At 41.9% G+C, this 27404-nt stretch overlaps 1 protein-coding gene across 6 annotated transcripts; it reads right to left on the bottom strand.

The window, feature by feature from the left end:
- Positions 1-261: 261 nt before the first annotated feature.
- On the bottom strand, positions 262-26397 carry znf512b (zinc finger protein 512B). 6 transcript variants are annotated; one of them, XM_047595088.1, is made up of 17 exons: positions 25033-26397; positions 23269-23403; positions 14063-14142; positions 13781-13909; positions 13304-13479; positions 12909-13192; positions 12730-12801; positions 11850-11984; positions 11247-11374; positions 9916-10008; positions 7255-7353; positions 6424-6678; positions 5951-6292; positions 5107-5208; positions 4904-4966; positions 4448-4546; positions 262-4035 (listed from the first exon to the last, which is right to left on the bottom strand). In XM_047595088.1, the coding sequence occupies exons 2-17, from the start codon at positions 23399-23401 to the stop codon at positions 3691-3693; spliced, it is 2535 nt and encodes an 844-aa protein (XP_047451044.1). In that variant the 5' UTR covers positions 23402-23403; positions 25033-26397; the 3' UTR covers positions 262-3690. The 6 variants fall into 6 exon arrangements, with proteins under 6 accessions (XP_047451044.1, XP_047451036.1, XP_047451051.1 ...); XM_047595080.1 differs by having other exon boundaries at positions 24861-26396; XM_047595095.1 differs by having other exon boundaries at positions 6424-6576; positions 24861-26386.
- Between the last annotated feature and the right edge of the window lie 1007 nt (positions 26398-27404).

The raw sequence follows: 27404 nt of genomic DNA on the forward strand, positions 1-27404 counted from the left end.
CTGAGAGTAATTCGTTTTTATAACTGTAAGAATATATCCTTATATATATATATGTATATATATATATATATATATATATATATATATATATATATATATATATATATATATATATATATATTCTGGTATGTGAATTCTTAGTATAAGTAATTAATTATGACTTGAGTCAATTATGGTATAAATTAAAAATGTCCTCACACAGAAAAATCCACTGTAATCCATACAATAAAACATGACATGAGTCAACACAGATGACACAGGTTTAGTCAACAAACTTTTATTAATTAGTTGAGGGATACTAATGCACAGGTACAACAAGTTTGGGAGAAAAATTGTAACAGTTCAGACTCAAAGGAGGTGTTGATCCCTCCAATGTTAGGTACTATACAGCTTTATTTCTGATATGGAAATCTTTAATACATAATTAGTCTCATTTGATCTGTTACCTATATATCATAAACAGTTATAAGCTACAACATCATCTCATAAAACTCTCCAAAGTTTCATCGCAATGGCCCGGAGTGAGCAATGGGCCGGATGCCATTTCCTGCTTTTGAAGTGGGTAGCATACAAAACAAACCACTGTTGTCCAAATAAAAGGGTTAAATTCTTAGGCTGTCTAAGGGAATTTCTAAGGATTAACCTTAGTTTTTGAAATAACATTGCTGACAAAGGGAAGACACTTGAGCCTGCTGTTTCCCCAGGTACAAAAGTCACACCACACACAATCCAGGTAACTAGAAAGCTCCAACAACACTCCTATTTCAAGCCTATTTCATGGTATAGTAAGTGCACTAAATACAGAAACAAACACACATACATATGCCTTGTCGTCCCATATTGAATAGATAATAATAAAGGACTCTCTCGATGTGTTTGCCATCATGTACTGAAAAAGCTCAATTTATGTGCATCATCAAAAATGGATAAAATAACAGTGTATGCCAACACACAGGCCTACAATGTTCTTTGTGTTCTAAAAATTTTTTCAATTATTATTATCATTTTTTTTTTAGATTTCATAATATGTAAAAAGCATTTTCAAAGCAAACAAATAAAATTAGGGGAGTGAAAAAAAAAAAGCCATACAATTTTTTGAGAAGACACATCAATATCAAAATATTAGCAAGCCAACAAAATCCGCTAAATATGGTGTATTGCTGTACTCTCTAAACATGTTGCAGTTAGCTCACACTGCGGGATAGATATGTGTTTCCACATCGTAGGAAGACAGATAGTAAAGGGTGTGATAAAATATAAAATACTCACTGTTAAAAGCAGTGCTAAACTATCATATTGCAACACCAAAGCTTGTCAGGTAAACACAGTCAATGTGACGTTATTAATGAAATGAGTAACAAGCAGCTGATGAACTGATTCTGTGCCACGGCGTAACACTCAACAAAGGTGTTACCATTTCTGACATCCAGTCATTACAAAGGTGCTAACTGTTTAAGACAAACACACACTTGCACACACGCGCACACAGACACAGACACGCACACACACACACGGTCCGGACAACTCATATAGTAAAGGTCCAAGGACCAATCAGTGCTCGTCTGACTTATCCTCTCCATCAACTGAACCTGGATCAGAGATAAAGGTCCATGCTACTAACAGAGACACGTGCATAACCATCCCCGCCTGAAAAGCCTCTATCAGTTGATTGGTAATGGAGGAATTCAGATTGAATATTTGCTTTACACTACAAAAAGTCACAGCGTAGGAAGAACGCACACAAATTTCAAATTCACTGCTTCTCGAAAGCGTTCCGCTGACATCAGTGCTTGATTTTAAAGACGAAAAGTGACATTTTGGTGCAAAATTCAGCCTGTAAGGAGAACACGGCATGGTATCAGGTCGAGTCAAGTAGAGTGGCGAGTAAAAGCACCCTTGTTGCGGCACCGTCATATCCTTGTGTCACAATTTTATCCAAAGCTATCAGATTGCTTTGTAACCAGTACACACGATATAATATAAAATAGACTTACGATCGTTCATTTTTTAAGCAAGCAAGGAATCATTTTTATGGACATAAACTGCAAATATAATCAAATATTAAGTTTTCATTTGCTCAAATTGTTAATGCAACTGTGGATTCAAGTATCGACTTTGTGAAAATGTTCTGTGATGTTGTAGATTTGAAAAGTAATATAATATTTCTTCTTCTTTTATTTAAGTCTAAAGCTAGTTTAACGTTCAGTGGCAAAGCAGCCTTAAACTAGAGCAGTTATGGCTTTGTGGCGTCAGACACACTTTTAAGGTTGTGTTGGGTTAATATATAGAAAGAGTTAACCATGTTGCTCATTACCCATTTAAAGCAAATTTAGTTTTCCTCTAGTTTTCCATCAGAGTAAAATATTCCCACTCCTGTTCAAGACAGCCACTACGTTAGGTTGAATATTCCTGTCAGAAATACAAGAGGTGAGGAAGGAGGGTAAAGGGTTAAAGTGCAAGCGTCCAGGAATTAATTCATATACATATTTATATTTGAATCTTCATTTGCATTTTTTTTCTATTTCATAAAAGATTATTGTCTTCAACCTCTCTATAAAAGATAGTATTTTTTATTCTCTCTCCAGCTTTGATTCAAGCTAAAGCAGTAGCCAATATATGGCCTCCTTTAATATGGTGTCACATCTTTTGATTGTGCTGCAATGGTGCAACAAGCTTCACATAAAGTTCATCGTTCTGTCAAACATTTAGCTTTTCTGTTCTTATTTTAGAAGGCTTCAACTTTGTTCCTCGTCTAAAATCAACTAAACGATGTTAAATCACATGTTACTGAAACTATCGAATAACTTACAAATGAAAATGTCACTTTTTTGGGGGGGTATTCTGCTCATTAACTTCAGTCTAAAAGAACCACAGAATCTTAAATCATCACATGAAAACAGATGTCACTGAAGCTGTGGGTAAGGGTGGAACATGACTAACAACTGACCAACATATTAGCTTATCTGACATTTGCTTACGTGAAACGTAGTTAAAAAAACAACAAAAAAAAACAAAACAATAAAAGTAAAACTGTAAAGAAATGAAAAAACTAAATTCAAAACCACATTGCACTATAGCACACACTGCAAACATTCTGACTGCTCATGATCCTACTGGATGTGTCAGGCTTGAAAATGACAGATGGCATCATTGCTTTGAGTATATACTGCAGATATATATAGATATAGATATTGTTTATGTACACGGTACAGTATATCTGTGGAAAAAATGTGAAAACACTAGCTATCATTAAATGACTTCACCATGCTAATAGATAATCCTTTTTAAAACCTCTCAAACACAACATGAGTCTTGAAGAGAACATTATTCTCTATTGATTAGGAAACTACCTACCTGTTTAAAAAAGGCTATCCACGTAAAGGTCAGGATTTTATCTTTGATTAGTTCTCATCCTCCTGCTGTGAGTACAGAAACTAAAATGTGTGACTTAAAAAGGAGACGGAGGTGGAATGGAGAAATAAAACACTACTGTTCTGAGTATTGTCTGCGACAATACACACATTAACTCTGGGGTTTTCAAACCAAGATTTGAAGATTGAACTGTTTTACTGGTTATTGTTGATTTGGCCTCCTTCTCTGTGTCCTTGTGAAGTAAGAAGGTCTTTCAGTTTCCCGGCAAAACATTTACAGTAAGCATCCTTTCTGGCTCCTGGGTCGACAAATGCAGAGCTACTCTGACAACGACAGCCTCTTGGGTTTGCTTCGTCTTGTGGCGGAGGGAATGGGCTGTTTGTTTTGGCCTGAATTATCACTGTCTGTTAGGTCGGAGCTCATGGTTGGGGTCTGTGCTGGGCTCAAGGAAGGGGTCACGCTGGAGGTTGAGTTTTGAGTAGAGGCAAGTGCTTCAGTTTTTGTTTGGAGAGGCACATCCACAAGGGGGCGTTCTTTTGGTTTGCGACCCCTCTTCTTACCAGTGGTGGCACCGTTCCTCACCTCAGCTTTGATCCCATTGTCCTCCAGCACTTTACTCTTGCTACTGGAGACCACTTGAGTGGCTGCTGCTCGAAACCAGTTCTAAAAAAAAAAAAGCAAAAAAACATCACTCCAAATCCAAACAAAGCACAAAACGTACATACAACCACACAACTACTATTTATCTAATTTTCTCAGCAGTATGGCAGAACCGATGGAGTCTAAAAAGATTATTATTAATCTTGTGGGAACAAAAAATACAAAGACACAAGTAATTTTGCAACTTCATAATCAAACAGCGTGTTCGACTCACTGTATCAGGGGCACAGTGGTTAATATGATGTATAAAAATGGACCCGAAAGTGTTTGCACAACACAATGTTTCCCTACAAGTGAAATAGATTCAGCTGGTTTCACCATCTATTCAAATAAATAGCGATGATGTTTATGAGAGTGTAATTAGGGGGATACTGAATAATATCAACGCTACCCTGAGAATCAGAAAGTGACCCACCTGTGAGTGCGTCTTGCTGATGTGGTACTTGACCCCACTCTCTGAGCTGAACTCCTTCTGACAGATCAGACACGTGTACTTCCCCAGTTCACCACCACCCTGTAATTCACACAAAGAGAAGCACAATTTTTTAAAGAAGGAACACGTAGAATTACTTATCATTGTATTTGACCCTTAAATGTCATATTACTTTTCATACATTTCTTTAAAACGTCATTTTTATAAATAGCTGTTTTCTCTTGCAGTGATAGATTACAAAGAGGCTGCAAAGTCAAAGTGTTTTGCAGAACCGTAGTTTTGATGACAGCATAAAAAAAAAAAATCACAAATATGGTTTGGGAAACTGTGGGTATTCCATATATTTATTTGTACGTGGGAGAGAGTATATGTTCTTATTTTTTACTTGTGTCTGAAGGAGAAATGTAATCAGTTTAGGGGGTTTTGCTGCAGCTGTACCTGGCTGCAGTTGGCGAGATGAGCCTTTAGTCCTGACACACTGGAATAGACAGCTTCACAGTTCTAGGACAAAACAGAAAAAGGAAAAGCAAGCGGACAAACAAAGCTGATCAAAAATCTCATTAATATAAACCTATAGCTTCAAGGTAAAGCCTTGAATTGATATTTTATATATATATTATTAAACCAGACAATGTTCTTACTTCATTTGTGCAGCAGATAAAACCCTTCTCCTTGACTTGGTTCTTCCAGGTTTCTAATAGCTCTGGGCTGAAGTTGGGGAGGCCTGGGCGAGTGTAGTTTAACTAAAAGGAAAACAGTTTTTTCAATATTCATGGTAGCATAAACCAGTTCACATATACAAAAGAAAGAGGGCACCGAGGACCCTATTTATCCACTGAACATCTTTGTGTGGAGCTACTGCATATAAAGGATGTCTCCTGGAGATATCTTCCTACAGTGCCCAATTAGTATTATTGGTGCTTCATTTTGGTGCCACTGAATTTTTAATTACCGCCCTCTTAGCTCTGTCGCTGTGTCGACGCTACACGTGAAAACACGTCAGTTTACCACCTGCATGGATGGAGGTGAACCTTCAAAATGCCTCAGGAGAAATGGTCAAAAGCTTGGCTGTAGTTCACCTCAAAAGATGCAGAATCTGCAACAAGTGCTCGAAGGCGATATTGTGCAAAGGAGGTAACACCTGGAATCTGATTAAAGAAGAAATGTACCATCTTTGAAAGCCTGCGAGACCCCACGCCACTATTTTTATTATGATAATTATGACAGCTTGTTGTGAATTTTATTTCATATTGGTTAATTTATTTCTTAGCCTTGTATTTCTATTATTTAAATTAATACTCTGCTCTTGCATGTCACAAAATCAGTATGGCACCGGTATCAGATAAAACCTTAACGATACCTATTCCTACGCCCAATACTGCATCTAATAATGCATCTCTGCGTATATACGAGAACTATCTATGAGTCTGCTGCCGGCATACTGTGTGTTCATCTTTTCATGTGTGCCGTGTCTGCTCTCCTCACCCTCTTGCTGTCAGGCACCAGGTCGTCCTTGATGCGCCGCTTGGTGCCCCAGTCTTTGGCCAGCTCATCCTCTGCTATCTCCTGCAGGTGGAACACTGCCACCTGAGCTGACCGCCGCCTCACTCTGCCACTGGGGGTCCTTTCAAAGTCCTCCCCCTGGCTCCCGAACTGTGCCACTCTTTCTTTTTCTCGCTCCCTCTCTTTTTCCTTTTCCCGGTCCTTCTCTCTAGATTCTTTGTCCTTTTCCTTAGGCTGGCTGGAAGGTGCTTTCTCTGGCCAATCCTTCTTCTCGGGATGACTCGAGTCCTTCTTGCCTCCCGATGGAGACTCCTCAGAGACCACCTGGAGGAGCAGTTGACTATTTGTTACAGTGGTAAATGCAGGGAAACACAGTTTTTCTTTGTTGTTGTTGTTTTTTTTTAACTAAAATGTGCCTGTGAACTACATAAAATGTATATTCTCTTAGATCTTACCCTCTCATTGCCAGTGTTGTTGTTGGTGTCAATGATACTGTCCTTGTTGCTGTTGGTGGTTGTGGCTGTCATGGCGGAGGTGATGGTCGGGGAGTGCTCGGTGCGAACGTGGTAGTCTCTGCCAGCCTTGGAACGGTAGCTTTTTTCACAGTGCTGGCACAGAAACACAGGCTTCTCATCGTCAGAAATTTGTCTTCCACAACGCTTCTGGTGATACTGGTAGCCCATCAGACTGGAAAAGTGGGCTGAACACCCCTGTGTATGTATGTGTGTGTGTGTGTGTGTGTTGTTTGTACATCGAATGTTTGTGTGATCATATGACACCAGTGACAGAAATGAGACAGAATGAAAACACAGATTAAGCAGGAAACTGGGTAAGTGGAACAAACTGCAGCTCTAATGGAGCAATATTACTGCACTTCAGGTCAATATTTTCAGGTTTAAGGTTAAAAGGACAGAAAAAGCAGGAGGAAGATGCTCATATTTCAGTGTGTAGACATTTCACTATGGAGAGTCTATTTTTTTTGCAGCTCTTTCTCCTTCTCTCTCTGCCTTTTGCACTCTAGTGTGAGTAATGGGAAGCAGAGTGTTGATGTGGTTTTGGGCAACATGTCAAGAGCAAGGCATAAAGGAAAAAGGAGGGAGAGAGGTAAAGGAGGCAGACACAAAAGAGGAGCCTGAGGAAAAGGGGGAAACAGAATCAAAACTGGCAGATGAAGAGGGAGATAAATGTGACACAGAAGACAGAAAAGGACACAGAGAAGCAAGAGTAGTATAGAATGAGAGACAGGAAAAGAGAAAGGGACTGGGGATAAAAGAAGAAGTGCATACCTCACTAGGACACTTGATTCGTCCCATCTGTTTGAGCACTCTGCGCAGCCTTTCTCTCTCCTCGTGCTCGTTGCCCGTCTGGCCTTCGCTCCCTGAGGGCTGAGGGGGAACAAACACACGTCGCATAAGCGTGTCCCACCATAACACCTCCCACTCCCTCATGACTTAAAAAAAAAAAAAAAAAATGCTGCGAAAATGTGTTTTCCATCTTTAGTGTTCGCACTGTGCCAGGATCATTAAGTGGCTTCATGGTGAGGCTGTTACTCAAGGCATGTTTATGACAACTGTCAAACTCGTGTTTTCACTCAAGTGTTGGCTGGTGCTAAACCCCAGCCAAGACCAGAACAACAGATGGTAGGGCTGCCAGGGAGAAGAAAGACATGCAGGGGACAAGGGAGAGTCTGGACTTATGAAGGGACCCCAGCGGAATAAACTTCATGTGTTTTCTCAGATTAATAACACGCAACCCCGTGGCAGCTTTCTGTAAAGGTAAAGATTAGAGGAGATACAGTTACAGTGCTTCAATAATGCCTGTACAAGCCTGCAGGCAAGAGAAAAGACACAGACTCGGCCTCTGATTTAAACTCAAAAGGAAAGAAACTATGAAGCCACATCAGCCTGTATTCTTAGTGCCTCCATCAGAGACACAGCAAAAGAAGAAGCACGAGAGAGAGAGAGAGAGAGCGGGAAAATAGGCAACAAGATCACAGTAGCAACATCAAGGTCAACCTCAGTGGGTGACCTCTGTTTCTCAGCCAGCCTGCTGCTTCCCACACTGCACTGGTGCTGAGCCATGTGACCGCACTGACAACACTGGACGCAGAGATAGTGGGAACTACACTATCCTACACAAACCATCACGGATAAATACCATAACTAATGCAGATGACAGATATGCACCAGCATAAACATGTGTAATGTATAAACATATACGAGTGTATATTAATAATAACATATGCACAATAATAGAAGCAGATGTCTTATTTTTAATCAAAGTTGATATTTCTACTTAAATATTAATAAGGTAATGTGAAGTAGTTTGCTCTAGTGACAGTACAAGACATTAGAGTAATTTATTTATTTATTTTAAACTCAGATGCATATTGAGGTAGTGGCCTCATTTACTATAAATATCTATTTATAGTAAATACTTTCCTATATATCTATTAGCCAAACTAATACAAAAAAAAAACTAAGCAGAGGACACAATCATACACAATATGTGAAAATGCAGTTAAATAGTAAGACCATTAAAGTAAATTATTGTTTAGCTATTAAGAACTGCTACAAACTGAAAACTTCAATCTGACACTGTGCTCTCCTCTTCTGTCCTCATCATATTCTGTGCTGTGGATTAACCTGAGGTGTTTCACGAGGTAGTTTAGTTGCTTTCCACTGTGTTTCTTCATTACCTCGAATGACTGAAGTATCGAAAGTATCGATATTTAGATTTTTGAATTGATCTTAGAGCACAAAGACCTGGTGTCGGACGTATCGAGCGCTCATATCACCAGCCTGCTCTCACCTGCTAGACTTTGACATAGAATTTCCTGACACTGAAAATTTTCCTGGAAAGATAAGAAAAGTATGACTCCAGTGAAACCTGTAGAGGATAAAAGCCTTCTTCTTCTCTAAACTACATCCACTTGAGATTAAAGCACAATGACGGATGCAAACACACTAACACAAAGCGATAGCTGATGATCGCGTTCATCACAAAGTTTAATTATCCAATCTGATAAAAAATGTTTCAAATATTTAATAGTTTGCTGCCGAAACCTTCAAGCGTCTTACTTTTAAAGCACACACATAATTCTGTAATGTCTTTTGCTGTGCTGGACTGGAAAGCTGCCAATAAGGTCGAGGCACAACAGGTCTGGTCTGAAGACAAATGGTGGCATCAAACAGTTTAACTTGGCTGACACAGATGGCACAGTCGTCCATCATCGCTGCGAAACTGGCAAACTTTTCACACCCGGAGCCTCTTACACGCATACAGGTGCACACGTTTCATGTGCTATTAGCTTATGCGCGTGCACAAAAAACACAAACACACAAGCTATGTGCCATGCTACGTTTGCTGCATGAAGATTCATTAAACTTTCATGATACTTTCTGTAACGGCCAGCGTTGAATTATTCAGCAAACTTCATAGCAGTACCGCTGCTCTAATGCAAGAGTGTCATGATAATATCTTAATGAAGCTCCCTCCATTCAGAGCTAAGGCAGCTGCAAACAGAAACGTGAGCAGTTCAAGGACAAGAATACCAATCATCCCCTCAAATGTATGATCACTTACAAACCCCAAGATCAAATTTTAAGCGAAGGTTACAACAGCTGATAATGAATATGCAAAAAAATACCTTACCATAATAGGCCATGTGACACTAGCAGGAGTATGGATGATTATCATATATAGTGTCACAACAGCAACATCCTGCCTCCTGAACTAGTGTGGTTTCTAACTAAGTGCCCTGTTCAAAGGATCAGTGTGACAGTGGTGAAGCATTAGCCGTCTGAGCAGGCAAAGCCTTCCCATCTCGACGCACAGCGAGCGATGGTAAATGGGGCAAAGTTCAGTTCAGTTCAAATAGAAGACGTAAAGTCAGGAGCTGCTGTTATTTGTTTAAAGTAGGTTTTAAAATCGATCTGCAACCGTACCTTGGTGCTGTGTTCCGCCATTGTGTGGTAGTTCAGTCCAGCCTTGGACCTAAACTGTTTGTGGCACTGCTGGCACTTCAGGGCATCCTGGAGCTGTATGGGTTGAAAGCCAAACATAGGATCCAATTACATTTATCAGTGAAAGGCAACTAACAGGTTGTCCACTCTAGAGCCTTGGTCTTTATTGGATCCATCAATATAACAGCATTTCATCTGTAACCTAATCAAGTTTGTTATTAGAGCACAATTGTGGTCAAAGTAAAGGACAAAGGAATCTTCAGGTTTCCCGAAAAAGCCAATTTTACACACAGTGTTCCTCGTCGCAGGCTTCTTTCCTCGCCTCGGTATTGATTTGGAGACAAAGGTGTTTTGATGGTGAGTGACCCAGTGGTAATGTGGTGATTCTGTCATTGCTTAATGGCAGACTGTGACTTTAATGGAGTCACACGGGCCGCTGAGCTAAGGAACCATTACAAAGGCTGCGGGAAGACATTTCTCTGAGGACCTAGGTTACTGGATCACTTACCTGGTTCATGTACAGGAAAAGCTCTATATGATGTAGTTGTACCACGTTTTTCCACTTATTTGCCGCTGCTTCATTTTCTAGCTCTATTGACTACATTCGAGTGCAATGCAAACACATGACGTTTGCACAAATGTAGTGTCCTCCTTCCCCCTTGATCCACTTTATTTGGTATTAGTTTTCATATCAGAAACAATGAACGAGGACATTACACAAAAAAGTGGTGGAGATTACTGCAGTGAGATACTGCCTGATATTATTTCTACAGCCTTCCAATCAATATCTTTACAGTAAAAGCTCCCCAGACTCGGCACAATGGGGTTCTCTGGGAGAGGTATCTAATAACAGTGCAGTCAAAATTATAATTCATTGTGGAAATTACAGCTCCGGGTTAAGAGAGCTTTAGTTCATGCTCACTAAAAAAAAATTAATGACGAGTTTTATCATTATTTAAACAGCTTTTTGCTGATGCATGTATTCCAACGTGTATTTGTGTTGCCAAACTGCTTGCCATAGAGCTCACTTCTTACATATTAATATTGCAAGACGACGCATGTTAGACAGCATTAAAAAAAACAGGAAGAGCACAGGACATTCTTGTCTTATCCAGATTTTCAGAAAGAACAATTCCTCTAGATGTAAAACGAAGCTAAAACAAGCTGAGAACTGAGGTGTTTGTTGTGAAATGGCATTTTTTTATCTGACAGGAAAACATTTTTTTCTTGGTTTCACAGCAAACTCCAACAGAGGTTGTGACAGCACATCCATCCTTCTCCCAGTCTGATGGACAGTTATATCGCCCACTGACCTTCTGGCAAATCTCCATGTGTTTCTTGAGGCCGTGGATTGTTTTTCTGGTGACGATGGAGCAGGTGGGACACACCACTTCGCCTCGCTCTGAGATCGCTCGCTGCCACTGTGTGTCAGGAACAACCCCTACAAAAAAAAAAACAGTAAACAGTTTTACTCTCTTAATTAGCCGATCACCACAGGGGAATGATGTCCCCATAGGTATAATATTTATCTTTGTGGATTAGCATCATTAAAATGCTTCCTCAATGCATCCTGGGTGTGTTCACATCTAAGCTGGCCACCTGATCATGGAACAAATGTTATTGCAAGATCTGAGCAGGAGCAAAGGGCATATGTTCTTAGGTGGGGGACAAAAAAACAAGTGGGTGAGTTTCAGAAAGGGGGTCAAAAACGGTGTGATATCTATGTACGTTATGAGAGAAGTTATGTAATTTTTGAACTTGTATACATGTAAATCTATCGAAGTAAACCCCCATAATAAAATTATGGACCAGCAACCAAAAATGTGGCTATTATATTTTAGCTGGCATCACATTTGTAGTACGTCCTAAAGAACTACAATTTCGTGGAAAAAGAAAAATCTGATCTAGGTGTTCACCAGAGCTTGTTGTGGCTGAGTCTTTCTTTGATGACTGGCTTGAAGTAGTTCTTCTCTGAGGCTCTTCACTACACCCACTCCCCTCTGCTCTCTTCGCGCGGCCAGCCTTCATCTTCTCCTCCGCCTTAGTCATACCTGCGACACACATGTGCACACAAGAAGACAAATCAGAAGACAGTAACTAATACCGGCATTGGAAGTTTTCCAGGTAAAATGAGAGACTCAAGCATTAAGGGACAGATGTAGGACAATGCTGAACAAGAACAAGATACTTAAATGTGAAAGTTGATACTGAACAGTCATTTAGAGCTATACTAGATCAATGACAGGCAGACTGAAAGAGAGCAAGAGAGAGCACCAAGTCCTCCAAACTTCAGATGGATTGCGTGACTCGTGATGATAAGTAGTTTACAGCCCCGTCTGTGCTACAGTATGAGTCAGTAAAGATTTTCAGCATAAGAACGAGACACGAGAAAGAGAGGTTGGTAAAGCTGTGTGTATGTGATGTGTGAGTCACTGGTTCGTTTAGTCAGATCGGAAATATCTCTACATTTTCCACATTACAACTGTTTAAAAACCATTGATCAGTCACAACAGGGGGCGTTCACAATCACTTACATAACCAATCATACAATGTAGGCAATTTTCTATTATTATTATTATTTTTGAAAAAGCCCAGAACCCATTTTGTCCTCTGAAGAATCCAATTATTTAGTAAATCATCACAGGGTTCCCAAAGCCTACTCAAACTAATGATGAATCAGCCAGCACTCAAAAACAATCTGTTCTTTATCACACCCACATGAGATCCCAAACTCATTGATTGTTATGGGCAAGGTGATTAGAAAATCCTGGTTTACTCTTAACAACAGGCACCTACCTTTCAATCCAAACGTTCCAGATATGGAGGGCTGTTCTCCAGTGAATTTCTTGGGCGTTTTCTGCTTCCGTCCTGGCTCAAGAGAAAAAAAGATAGAAAAGAACGGTCAAGCGTGTACAGTGGAAGAATATATAAAAAAGAAGCTGGAGTACATTTCAAAAGATATGCTGTAATCTTACTGTGCCTCATTCGCTCCGGGTCTTCGTCGGGGAATGAAGGGGGAAGGCTGCCCCCCTCGCTTTCGCTCCCCCCTGCGTCGGATGAGGTGCTTTGAGACTGCGACTGCTGAGACTGAGGCTGGACTGGCTGGGATTGGTGAATTTGATGCGAAGGCTGGCTGTGGCTGTGCTGTTTCCTGTCACTCTTCTGGTGGGCCAGCTCCCCGTTCTGAGACGGCATGGACACCTCATGGGTCTTTTTCACTTTGAAGAACACCGGAGAGGGGGGACTGTTCTCCATGGGTCTGAATTCACAGGCCGAGGGAGGACAGTTATGAGCAGTCAGCATTATGACATTACTAACATCATTATGTGGTATACTGTTGGTGGGTATTTGAACTATAAATCCCGGTCACCTTTTCTTTGTGTTGGGCTTCACGGGAGTCTTTTGAAGCTTAGCTTGCTCTTCCTTGGCTTCCATACTAACTCTGTCTGGGTGGTTCCACAGCTTGTGCTTCTGCAAGCGGACCTTTGTGGCAAACACTGCCTCACAGTAGGGACAGCCGTGACTCAGCTTCTCAGCTACAGTGGCCTGAGTACAGACATAACGAGAGGGGATTTAGAGTGATATTTTCCCCGGGCAAAATCTGAAGTCAAGGGGTGGCTATAAGTTTAGGCTTCATTTGACTCATCACAGGCCTTTGAAAAACCCCGACAATTAATTGACTAATGGTCAATGATCACTATATTTGTGTAGTGTGAGCGCGTATTCCCTGGAATTAGGATTAACTGGTTTTATGTGGAAGGTTTTCTCCGATTCTTAACTCCCCCATTAACGTCTACTCTGAAGTGTAAAGGTAAAAAAAGCCACACAGCAGAGGCTAGTGACTCACCCCCTGGCAGCGTTGATAGTGGTACTTGACGCCATAGATGCTGGGAAACTCTAACCAGCAGCCTGAACACGGACATTTAACCCTGGAGCGGCGTTTAAACTCTTCCTTCCATTGTACTATCATATGGGCCTGATCAGGGGTGAGGAAGAGAGAGTTGAGTACATGTAAGTTTTATTGCTAGTAAGCACTGTATGTTGTGCATATTCATGGGAAGCTGCCTACTGTGCAGGAATAATGAAGCTCACTTCAAGCACCCACTCTTTTCAAAGCAATAATACTCACAGGAATGCTTCTCAGTTCCTGCACTTCTGCTTTAGGACGACCTTTCCTCTTTCCCTCTGCTGGCTCATCACAAACCGGACCTGGCAAAGTGAAAAAGGAAATCACATCTGAGTTAGAAACAGACGACTGCCAGCACTACATATTCATGCAATATAAAGTTTGATTCGAAAAGTTTCTGCATCTATTGATTTAGGGCCTTTTATTTATTTGATTTAAAGCAAGACTAGCTGTCTCTGACTTGGCGCTCCCACATTTGTTTTTGATACATTACAAATGTTTCCAAATGTTTCCAAAATTGCTGAATATGGTCTCGTATTCAAAGAAAATATAGGTCACACATAAGGAAAGCCCCTCGGTTACACCCAATTACAACGATTAGGATCATTAACGAATATTTAACTGGTCGAACGTTACTTCCTCATGTGCATGCATGAGTGTTCGTGGTTGTGTCTGTGTAAGTGTTCAGAAGAGAAAGGCAGTACGGGCAAAGGCCTTGTGTTGAGCCCAACAGATCAGCTATAAATCACTAGCGGCTGTGTGAACCTCTGACACAGCAGACTGCAGACCGACTGCCTCAGCTCTCTTTGTGCTATCTATTGCACCTTCCCTCCATCTTTCATATTGCTGCTTACCTCCTTTCTCACACCGCGTCTAGCTTTCTCACTTTCCTTCCCTTTCTCTGCCAACACCCCATCCCAATCTTTCTCCATGGTTCCACCGGCTCATTACTGCTCTCTTCTCTGCTACAATTAGACCTCCGCACAATCCGCCCTGCACTCTATTCCCTCTATACACTGCTACTTGAAGGAAGGAGAGAGGGAAGGAGGAGAGAGTTCAAGATGAGTGCAAGCATTCGAAAGGCGGGAAGGGGGCGATAAAGGGGGGAAGAAGAAGAGCAAATGATGTTGAAGTAGAGAGGAGGATTGCAGAGGCGGCTGACTCTGACCAAGCATGGTACTGAATGGCTGTGCTGCAGGTAGCTATACTCCTGCTCTTTAGAAACAAATACATCTTCACAGGTGCTATCAGCTCCAATTGATTGATCTGGAAAGACTTTACAGCAGCAGCAGAAACAAAGCAAGCAGGAGACGTAGATGCTGCAAGAGCCTGTTCAGTCATATCAGATCTAGAAAACGTCAAAGGGAAACTATTTCTTGTAGAGATGTTATGACGTGGAATGGAGCAGCGGTCTTGCATTCACTTTTTTTTTTTTTTTTTGAATGTGTTTCACTTCCCCATGCCGAGGAACATGGCACTGTGTCTGGAAAGCGCTTTCTTTTGGTGCGCACTCATTGACAAGCAGAGGCAGCCTGCCCACATGCCCATTTGCGGCAGATCCCAAGCTGGATCAGAGCACTCCGTGTGCCAACCAGGATTATTAAAATGGTTAGATAATTTTCCATCAGATAAATGAATTGACTTACTACCTTCGTTGCTCATGCAAAAACAGCTCATGCAGGCAGTAGGACAGCCTTTGCCCCTTAAAAACATTTCTCTATGTCAGTGATGTTAATGTGTATAAGCAACGCTCATGGACTAACCTACCATGACCTCCCCTTCTTATTTCCCAGTGTTCTGTTACACAGCTTTCCCCTTTTTCCCTCATTTGTCTTCTTTTTTTTTTTTTTCTCACAGAGAAGCAGAGCAGACACAAACACGGGCTGACAGATTATATGTAGTCTTTTACCTTCGGATTCACAATAATAAGGTAGAATAAAATGCAAGGCCGAGTGAGATGGAATGAGAACTAGCACAGCATTGCATTGGCTGTGTTTCGGAATAGTTCACGACACGAGGTGTAAACACACGCACATGAAAGTGCACGCTGACACACAAACGAGAGCACAAAACCATTGCCAGCGTGTGTTGTGTGAGCGCGGATATGAGTGTATTAATATTCTCCAGGCGACAGAGCATTTCTCTATTAGCTGTCTGGGTAGCAGCTGGAGAGGTGATGCAGTCGGCGGTGCAGCTCTTGTGCTGAGGAGGAAATTGAGCATGCATTCTAATTCCTGTCTTAGAAAATAAAGGTCTTGTAAAAGAAAGGCATAATTAATGAATTCTGCTCTTGGGAAAGATATGTTCTTGTTGCTATGGGAATAAGATCCACTTGTCTTAGTTACCACTATCGGAGGCTTCTTTGCTGCGAGCAGAACAATTAGGCCCACATACAGTAGGCCACAATGCAAACAGGCAAAGCCACACAAGCTATGGCACACGTGGTAAAAAAAGACTTAAAAAAGACTATAAAACAGACGAATTTCTGAGTGAACAAACAAAGCGCAGACAATTAAATGTGTTCACATCTTTTACTTCGCTTTGCTTGCATGAATATGGGTAGCACAGTGGTGCTCAGGCCCTCCAGCAATCACAGCCATTGTCTTGATATGAAACAAAGCAGGTCCATTGTGTCAAGTCTAACCCACAGTTCTCAGGCACAGGCCATGGGGATAAAACAGCTGTTCAACTAATGTCAGAGTGTGACTCGCTCCCAGCTGTCTGCAACTGTTGCTCCATACTGGTTAACATTGAGAGAGGAGAACAGCTTTAGGGTTGGGAGAGAAAAAGAAGAGAAGTGGTGAGAAACGAAGAGAAGTGATGAGAAATGGGAAGAGAAGAGAAGAGAAGAGAAGAGAAGAGAAGAGAAGAGAAGAGAAGAGAAGAGAAGAGAAGAGAAGAGAAGAGAAGAGAAGAGAAGAGAAGAGAAGAGAAGAGAAGAGAAGACCAGGACCCAGGAGTGCCAGCAGCTGTCTAATGATCTCAAATAACCTCTGAGCTCTCCTAGCTACGCCTGCAACTGCTCTCCCTGAGTGCAAGGGTTCACACATTACCCACAAAAACAACACACACACGTATGCACACATGCACACAACAGTCATTTGTTTTCCTTGACAAACACTCACACAGGAGCCTTTGTCTGTGTCTGCACAGTAGGTTATAGACAAACTGTAGTTTAGAAAAGACAACACACAAATGCAACTGAGCGCTTCCTCAGTCTCAACGGACGGTAGATGGAGAAACGAATACACCTGGATGAAGACACCGCCAATGAGTGAAACCCGTTTGCTTGTATCTGTAATTTGCACACTGAGTCCAACCACTGGGCCTTGCTGCCATCTCTAGTCTACTACTACTATTACTGTATCTATGTGCTACCTCATAACGTTCCCCTCTGTCACACACTCTGTTCAGTGGCACGCTAGCACTTTCACAACACAGACGTTACCACACAATTTCAACTACTTCCTATACCTGTTCATGTTTTCCTCCTATGATATCATTTTCTCCCTCCCGTTCTCTCTCCCTCTCTCTCTCTCCCATACACAGAGACACACACATTCTTCCCGTTTACACACCTCCTTTTGAAGACGTCCCCATATTCCCTCCCAGTCCGTCCCGATGCCAGACAGTGAGTTAGGAAGGAGAGGCGAGGTGGAGCGGCACCTCAACAGTCTTACAACCCAGACACTGACTAAACCAGACTCTCAGTGAGTGAGTCTGGCTCTCACTCTTTGGGGTTTTTTTCGTATCTCTCTCTCTTTCACTACCTCATTCCACCCTCCCTCTCTCTTTATGTCATTCTGTGTGACTATGTATATAATCCACATATATATATATATGTATATATATATATGTGTGCTGTTTTAAAAAATCTGATTTTCTGAAACTAATTTTGATTAATCATGATAAGATTTCATTCATTTTTAATCTATATAATTACGTCTCATTTTGCATGAGCAAACTCACTCAAGAAAGAAGGGAACTTAACGTGTTTAATAAACACCTTCACCGTATTCAACAAAACTTGAGACAACTTCATAGCTTTTAGTCTCTTTTTTTTTTTTTTAAATAAACATTTATCCACATTAATATGGACCTGTGACTCCTCTTTCAGCAGCTACTAAGGGGCGCACTCATGCTAGGCAACCGCTACACGCTTTTCCCCTAAAGTCCGGATTCTATGACTAGTGTGAGTGCAAGCGCACCCTGCCTGGGTACGGCACACTTCCCTGGCAGGCACGGTTGGAGGGGGTGGACTTTGGCATGGAACGACTGGTCACAAGCGCTGTTGAGCATGCATCGCGCAAAACGTAACCGCATATGAAGCAACGATGGCAGCAGCAAAGGGTTCACGTTGGTTAGAGGAAGAGGGCTGACAATTTTGAAGATAAAAAAAAGTATAAATAAGTCCTTTTAGTATGACGTTGCACCACGTGCATCAGTGTGATGACATATGTGTTGGAGGCAACCGTGCCTCGGCCTGCTTGGTTCGGGGTAATGTGAGTGCAGGCCAGCGGGGGACAAGGGAGGGGGGTGTCATTCATGCCTCAGCACGGCACAGGACACGTGGCCCTGGTGTGAGTGTACCCTGTAAGACAAACTAACTTGTTGACGTTGTCTAAGAGGAGAGCTGATCGCTTCTCATTTACTATGTTGCCTGCAACTGAGAAAGGTCTCTCACATGGAACAGTGGTTGCAGGAGTGGCCAGATATTTGCAAGCCAGCATTGCCAGCTTGTCTTTGTCTTGGTTTGTCTCAAGATAAACCAAGACACGTTTGCCAAAGTGCAGAACCCCAGACTAACGTATGCTTCATGTTAATGTGGTATTTTAAGATGGAAGTGCTTCGGTGAAAAGAAAACTCCTTCCTGCAGAGTGTGCATAATACTTCATGTCGGTCAACTGTTCCGCCTTGTTTTTTTTGTACTCAAATTTCCCATGGAGAGAGCCAACATGCTGTTTAGCGTCTTCCATCTTTATCAGCTGGTTCTGCTGCCCGTCACTCCCTGTTCAACTGCACATTTGCGCATGCGTGACAGTAACTTTACTTGGACAAACTGTCCAAAATGCTTTGCCAGAAATGCTCAGAGTGATTGGGTTAATTTTGTAAAAATTCAGATCATGATGATGGATTAATCTGCATTAACATGTTCATTTTGACAGCCCAGTCGAAAGTTTGGACACACCTTTTCATTCAATTCACAGAGACGGTGTGTCCAACTTTTGACTGGTAGCGCATATATATATATATATATATATATATATATATATATATATATACACACTATCTGCATAATACAAAATATTACTTCCTTGGTAAAATGATGGTATCACTTCACACATCTATTTCCTCATTGGTATTATGAGCATCTACATGCAGTGTGAAAGTCTGTTTGTTTATGCTATCATTAGGTGCACTGCGGTAGTTTTCGTCCTAAAATTCTCTAAAATGCTCTCTTGTTGTTATTTTGTTCACTTTTAGGCGCGGAGAACTCTTAATGATAAATATAAGGGACTCGCTTCTCACCAAATAACTTTTAAATTTAGTATGATGACAAATAATTTCCCTTGCCCTCATTGGCCTGAACTACTGTGGTTGGATTCGCTGCACACAAGAGGCCGAGGCTCATTATGCTAAGCTATCAGTTTGCTAGCGCCACTAAACCACACATAGAGCAGGCAAATGAAAGAAAAGAGCTTGGGCTGGAGTTTCCTGCTACATAATCTAGTGACTCATAGTACCTCGACATCTTCTTCGGGCCCGTATTGATTTTACAGCTTTCCACCTCAATGGCATGATTCATATTATTGGAAACCTAACGTGTTGCCTGATGGCCATTTGGCCAGAGATCAACAGTGTGTTTAGTGATATATGTAGCCAGTGATTTCCTAGGAGATGAGGCTGAACTGACACCAAAGCAAATAAATTGTTCTCAAATTAAAGACAGAAATTTAAACTAATTTATACCGAATATGGCGGAGTCTGCAACTGTTGCACCGCAAATACAAGTGCATGCGAAAAAAAAAAGTTATGTGTTTGAGCAACAGCGCATACATTACAGTATGCCAGACAGACAATGTACCGCTCCAGACTGTTTGCAGTGCCCTCCTTATGGACAGTGACTCACCATCTCCATCTCTCTCCTCTCCAATTTCCCTGTACTCCTTCTCATCTGCTATCCTCAAGCCTGCCAAATAAAGGTGTGACAAAGATGACAAAGGACCCTCCTCAAACCGAGACGCAGCATCAGGCTGAGAAAAGCACCAGAATTCAATTTCAACCCAAAACAAACATCTATAGCTCTTTATCGATTCAGTCTTTTGGTGTTTCTCGAGTTTGGTAGACTCAAAACATTAGCAGGAGGGAGCTGATGTTGAGTCATTGCCGCTTATAGCGCTGCATAATGAGTGAAAAATTAAAGAGCTGAAGAGTTCGAGGGAGGATACAATAAAAATGACAGTTATACGTGGAGAATTGGAAGATACGCGAGTGTGAGAAAGCAGGAGACTGAGAGGAAAATCTAGAGACTGATGTTGAGGCAAATATACAGAGTTGGCAGATGGCCACTCTGGGCCTAAAATAAAGGTCGTACACTCAAGAGTAAAGCACGGTCATGTGGGAATACACAAACAGGGTGGAATGCACATGAGCAGAAATGTGTAAATGTAAACAAAAAGAATTTGAACAAACTAGCACATTATTATTCACACATAGCCATGAGAATACAACATATCCTCCCACTCTTATTTCTCCAACCAGCACACTGATTTTCCCATCCTTTTCCATACTTATACAGACAACACCAAGTGTGGAGCACCCACCTCACTTTACAGCCCGCGTGCCCAGAGGATAGTGTATCTGTAGAGTATTGCACAACTTTCCATGACTTTTCCAGACTCCACTCATCTAGATTAGCGTTAATGTTTGCAGAGAAGGGCCTACTCTCAGGGCTCGTCCACTGCACTTAGCAGAGCAGCGTTCAATTCAGATTCATTCAATCGAAATACAAAAAGAAAAAAAAAAAAAACGACAAAACCATCGCCAAATGAGTTAAAAAAACACCGCACAACTAGAGAGAGAAACGGAGAATCACACAGAGTGCAAGTCACCCTCAAGGACCACATCCTTTTCTCTGAATTATCTGGTGTGGCAAAGCGACAGCGCAACCGCAACACTCTAAAATAGTACACAAACTCAATTTTCAGGTTTTGTTTTTGTGGAGGGAATTCAGGAAACCACCAGTACAAAAACACAGCAGCCAGATGGGATTTCTTCAATGTGACATCACGTAGAGTTTCCATCAGAGACATTTATTGATCAACATCATAACACAACAAGAAGTAATGGTCCAAACACTCCATGGCCCAGGAATGAAAAATGGAAAGCAACCAGTGGGATGAGGGCAGATGCTGAGGTACCTGGTAATCAGAAGAGCACGCTGTGTACAATGGGCATAGACTGAGAACAGAAAACCCTCCATAGGGAGCCTTACATATTGATGCCTTTGTTTCCACAAACTGAGGTTCACAGCCCCCCTGGGATAGACAAGCTAGTGCCAGGCTCGTTATTATTATTAGCGCTGTTGCGTTTCTCTTCATCACTAGCTCTAGCAGGGTGATGACTAATATGCTAAGGAAATTTGAGATTTGAGAAGATGACTTGTCTGCAAAGCACTGTGCGGGAAATAAGGAATATATAAGACACTGTAAACAGGTGCTTTTTCTGAAATGAAAATGGTGAACTTTCCTGTGCATTTCCCATGCACTGTTTTGTATCTAAAAGAAATTCCTGTAGTTATATAATCAAACAGATCTCAGTCTACTGGCAATGTAAACTTCTTAACTGTCTTAGAAACCAATGGGACATATATGATGATCAAGATGATGGAAACTTTCCAACCAAGCAAAACTATTCTTCAACCACAACATGAGTGTAAAAACTGTTTCCTATCTTGTGCAAACAAATTGTGCAAGAAGCTGTCCTCAAAACGCTGCTGTAATAACTGTCCTAGGATCTGTGAGAAGTTCTACGCAAACTATAGTCAAAGCAGATCAACTGTGAAAAAAGAAAATGAAACAGACACTTGGAAACGGTCGAGTCTGAAGTTACCAGAAAAAGTCCCAGAAAAACCGAGGCTGATGCATCACCTGCGATCACATTAACTCAACACACATGCACACAGGTTCGCAATCGTCAGAGTTACTCATTAGTGAACTTTAGCCAAACAAGTATTGCCAAGCGCTGACATGAGTGAAACCCCAAGCCATCGCTCAGTTGTTTCTCTAAGTTGTAGTCAAAACAATCAGGGCAGAGCCCCCCACCAACTTTCTACTGACTGATTTATAAACTCATCTTGTTTATTGAGTAATAAAGTGCAAATAAAAATCTATAAAACATGAGACTTTGAGAGGCCGCGGGGAATAGCCTGTCATTCAAATAGACTTACTTTCTTCTGTTACAATAAATACTTCAAAAGCAAAAACCAGCTGGCAGCCTGTATACAGAGAGAAACAGGAGAGCTCACAGTGAGCCAGTGACATACTGCTAACTACCAGAGGATGAGTTAAGTTGACAAAAGATATATATTAGTAAAGGCTTTGACACGTTGTGTACCCTAATTTATGTCCTACTGGAATGACAAATGACAAAATAAGCTTTGCATTAACCTCCACAACAAGGAAGCAGGCGCACAGACACATGCATGCACCCACACTGCCACGATAATCGAGCCTAGAGGGCTGAATAATAACACGGAAAGAAAATAAACTGAAGCACCTAGTCTGGTGTTGGTACTCTGTGTGTCTGGGAATGAGAGGCTATTTTGCAGCAACCAAAACAACTGGGTCATATTTGAGCAGTCCCAGTTTTCCAAGCCTGCCTGACGCTATTAACAAAGTCATGATGATCTGCTGGTTATTGGATTGAAAAATAATTCCCCAGTCTGGCTCTCTCCTTCCAAAATCTTCCGTCTCCATCCAGATGGCTTGGGGTTTCACTAATGTCAGCGCTTGGCAATACTTGTTTGTTTGGTTTTCTCACTGTAAGGCAGTCTCAGGAAAAACGTTGTAGTTTCCAGGCCCTTCTGCGGTGAGAGGGGTAGAATTACACCGAGGCTGGAACCATTGATTCTTAATAATGTAATAAACTATAAGCCATTTAAAAAAAAAAAAAAAAAAAAAAAAAAAAGCTGCAGAGAGCAATACATATATGGTATGCTAATTAAATCCCTGAGAAACAGCATTAAAGTTCTGCAAAGCCAGCGTAGAAACTCCAGGCATTGGAAAATAAGAAACAAAGGCAGTCGTTAACAGTGCATATGTTAGTACGTCACGCTATATGCAAACTATTCTTAACAATGCATCGCCCAATGGAACGAACCTGGGCCATGCTGACGTCCCACACTGTATTATAAAAAGTGCACTCACTGTGTTTGTTGTTGTTTTCGTGGCCTGGCGTGGCTCTAACCAGCTCCTGGGGATGTCCATGCTTGGGGGCTCGGCCCCTTGGCAGCCCTGAAGACGACAGCTTCCCAAGCCTGGGGCCACTTGGGCTCTCCATGCCTGCAATGGTGGATGAGGGGGAACAAACTCACAAGAGGGAAACTGTATATAGCTAAAGGCAAAACCAGGATGCTTTCTGCTGCTCATTAATCCAGTTACGTTATTTGCCAAAACATTATTAGCAAAGTCTACTACGTCAATAGCCCACGATGATGCTGCTGCCTGCTCCTTCTATAATGCAGTTGCTTCACGTTGGCCGTCGGCGCTATTAGGCAGAAGGTTATCTGAGTGGAGGCGCACACATCGTCTGCGGCGGTAATGAGGGTGTGACCTTCCATGTTTCATTTCAAAATCAATACTCTCACTTACACGCTAACTTCATGCTCTGTCCATTAGACAGAAGGTGGGTCAAAGAGAGGAAAAGGCGCTTCTTTCTCCAGAGCAGCGATGCCTTCTTTCTTTATTATGAAAAGCAGGGATGCTTCTCTCGATAAGGTCACGCGGGCAGAAGCAAAGTTTTCTACATTCAGTGAGGGCTAATCCTGATTTGTCGACCTCTAGACGGATTAGCCCATCGGTCCCATACATTACGTGGCATCCTCATCCACAGCAAGCCAGCACTATATGTCAAATTCAGGCTCCCAGTGATAAATGCTTCTTCCTCATCATCGTGGGACAGTCTAATGAATGGAGGCTGACAATCGCTAATTATGGTAAGTGGTACTGATTGCGATCCACCGTGCTTTCTCTTAGCACACATTTGTGTCACTCTCTTAATGAATCCCAACAAAGGGTCACTCCGAAGGGGCCAGTGTCCGTTTACATGCCGCACCACCCCGTGCACACTGGTTGATGTGGTGCTCGTCGATCACGGTGATAACATGCTCAAACGTTTGCTACGAATGTGACTTTAAAAGGCATGTAGTGAGTGGCTGCAGGACGTGACTTGCCGAAATACAGCACACGTCGTGGTCTTCCTGTATGATGTGAGAGTGTGAAGAGATAGGGTTGACAACAACGGCAGCGGCATTTAAACATCTAAAATTAGCAGATGCTGTGAGAAAGTTACCAGTGAGTCTTCATAGCCGCCTAAATACTTTGTGCTACTTTTTAGTTCCTCTGTTGAGCAGATTGAGTGAATAGCAGTTTTACGGCATAACACTTTCTTTTATCTTTTAGTTTTGCTACAATTTAATTGAACTTAAAACATTGCAGCAGGTACTTTCGTTAAAAAAGAAAGAAGAAAAAAAGAATAATGCCACAAGTAAACAACTGCCACCTACAGCAACTTTACTCATTATTATACATTTAGCTACACACAACAAATCCCGGTGACACCCACTCACAGCCCCCCCACTCGATCTGCTGACAAGCCAACCTGGAAATAAGTATTTTAACACGGCACGTGGCACGCTGCCATGCTGTGTTTGTCAACTACTACGAGGATAGAGAGGCCAGCTAGTGCGGTGAGGATAACACAGGGCTACACTTTCTGTTTCTTCTCCAGCCACACCTACCTGAACTGTCGGGCAGTCACCCAGCACCTGGGGCCGGGTGGCCCCGGGTCACCCACGTGAGGGGGGAGGAGGGGGGGGTGATGGAGGAAGAGGAGGAGGAGGAGGGGGGTCAGGAGACGGGCACCAAAAGTGGGCGTTTTTCCACCAATGTTATGTTACATGGCAATCACACCTGCCGTGCGTCAAGGACCGGTCACGCTGAGGTTGGGGGGCCTGGAAGGAAGCGGACAGTCGTCACCGTCGTGCTGTCCCCCCTCTCCCTGCAGACGACGACCAGATGGACGGCGAATAAAGCAGGGCACGAGAGGAGAAATCCCAATTCCGTGTGTGCACGAAGAGAAATCCAGGATAGTTTCACCTTATTTCCAGTTTCCAATAGCCGTGCCCCCCCTCCTTTCCTGCATTAACATGTAAACCACGAGGCACTTCTCCAACCTCCGTCTTCTCCTTAAACACTCCAGAAATGTTTAAAAAATAGCCACGAAAGGTAGGCAGGTCCTCGACTCCTTGAGGAAAAATATTAGAATACGGGATGGTTTATATAGGCAGTGAAGCAAAATGGCGACTTTATTACGAAGGAGGAGTAAAAAAAAAAAAATCCTTGCGCTGGCTGGAGCTAAAGGGAGGCACAAAAATATGTTTAGTGCAGTATTTTCGACGGCGACGAGACTGTTGGTTAGAGTAAAAGAAAACGAAGCGAAGGAAAATGAGCAGAAACGGCAGACCTCGGTCGGGGTTGGTTCACTCCTCGGCTCCTTACCTCGGGATTATTTCGGGCTTTTTTTTATACGGATATTATCTCGGCGGCCGTGTACAGTATTACAGTAATGTGTGTTGGGTCATGCGCGTATCCACTCCACCTTTGACAGTTGCAACTAGAGTCTTGAGGCAACTTGCAAACTCTCGCGTTATTATTATCTATTTCGAGCGGAATAACAGTGGGGTTTTTCTGGCTAATAAACTCGCTGCGATACCGGCTCGAGCTACTCTTCCGACGTAACGGCGCTCGTTCCTGACGAAAAAGGGGTCAGGGCTTAAATTCCTTAGATCAACCTTCACTCTGTATTTTAATCCATTTGCAGCTAAATATCCTCTTCACATCCCCCAGCCTATATCAGCAACGGTATAAAAGTATTCTATTAAAGGTTATTCTCGTGTCATCGCCTTGCTGTAGGCCGGTGCTGTAGTCAGACACTGCAAATAGCTCCCTTAAAAAAAAAAGAAAAAAAAGACATGAATATAAAATATAAAAAATGGAATATGAAATAACGTGGTACTGTATTGAAAGGTCCACGCAGCAGCTGAGTATAATAAATTTATTTTGCCGAGTTTTTGCACTAATATATGAAAAAATTCAAGGTCAATATTAAGTCTATTATTCCTATTGACACTTGAACAGCACTGCACTCAATAGGCTACAGTATTGGATTTTTAATTGCTGCAAACTGACCACAGGCTACTGGGACATGCTGGCACTTCCCCATTCAACACAGCTAACAATACATGTCTCACATATGGTCCACCATTCACGGCATCACTGTCACCTCACTCAGTTTCTGTAAAACAACAGCGGGGCCCCTCTTCGTCTTTGATTGGTGCCAGTCCTCATGACCTAATATTGCCTTTTAGTGGAAATCTTCTGAAGCCATGATGTAATTTATGTGTAAAAGAAAAAAAGTGTTTCTGTGTTGCCAGTGGGGGGCAGCAGAGCCTCATTTTTGGAGCTTTAATGGGACTTTGTTAGTCCATAATATCACTGGAATCTCATTTAATAGAAGTATATTATGTTTTCTCAATGTCTTTTAACCAAGAGGGACCATCATTACATCAATGGCATACATACTGGCATAAAAAAGATTTATGACGCTGCCCATCACAAAATTAACAGACACTTTTAAAAAGAGTAACGTGACGGAACAAAGCACCAAATGAAATGAATTAATCAATATTTATAAATATACGTCCCGAATGTCACATATTTTGCAGATTAATGCCGTACAACTCAGTTTAGTATGTATAAAAAATATATATCAATATATATTAATGATATATATTAATAAATGAATACTTGATTTTATGGCAATACTAGCAAAATAACACAAACTGTCAGATTATATCCAATCAAATATGTCTGCGTTGCTGTTCCACAAGGGGGCAGAATAGCTCTTTGATTTATCTGGAGTAGCTCTCTCGCTACATGGGAGGAGGCCTTTGTATAAATGTAAAACTTACGGTTGGTTTTGATGGCACTGCCATGGGTTTGGTACAAATGCATTTGGGATTTCTCAAATCTGTTCATTAGACACAAGATCATGGTGGTTTATGGCACACTGAGTCTGGAGAGAGGGTCTTTATCGACTCAATGACAGCTGTCATTCTCCTGCAGAGTATGTCGGGCTTCTAAAAGTTAAATCTGCTTCCTGCCTTCTTTAATGGCTGCTGATGAAAAGTTCACACAGGGCCTTGTTTGACCCGAGATTAATCCCTCCAACCGTGGCAGTGATTTATGTTCCCACTCCTCCTCTGCTGAATGAGCAAAGGACT

The sequence above is a fragment of the Mugil cephalus genome, chromosome 1 (assembly GCF_022458985.1).
Source record: "Mugil cephalus isolate CIBA_MC_2020 chromosome 1, CIBA_Mcephalus_1.1, whole genome shotgun sequence".
In the NCBI taxonomy this organism is placed as follows: domain Eukaryota; kingdom Metazoa; phylum Chordata; class Actinopteri; order Mugiliformes; family Mugilidae; genus Mugil; species Mugil cephalus.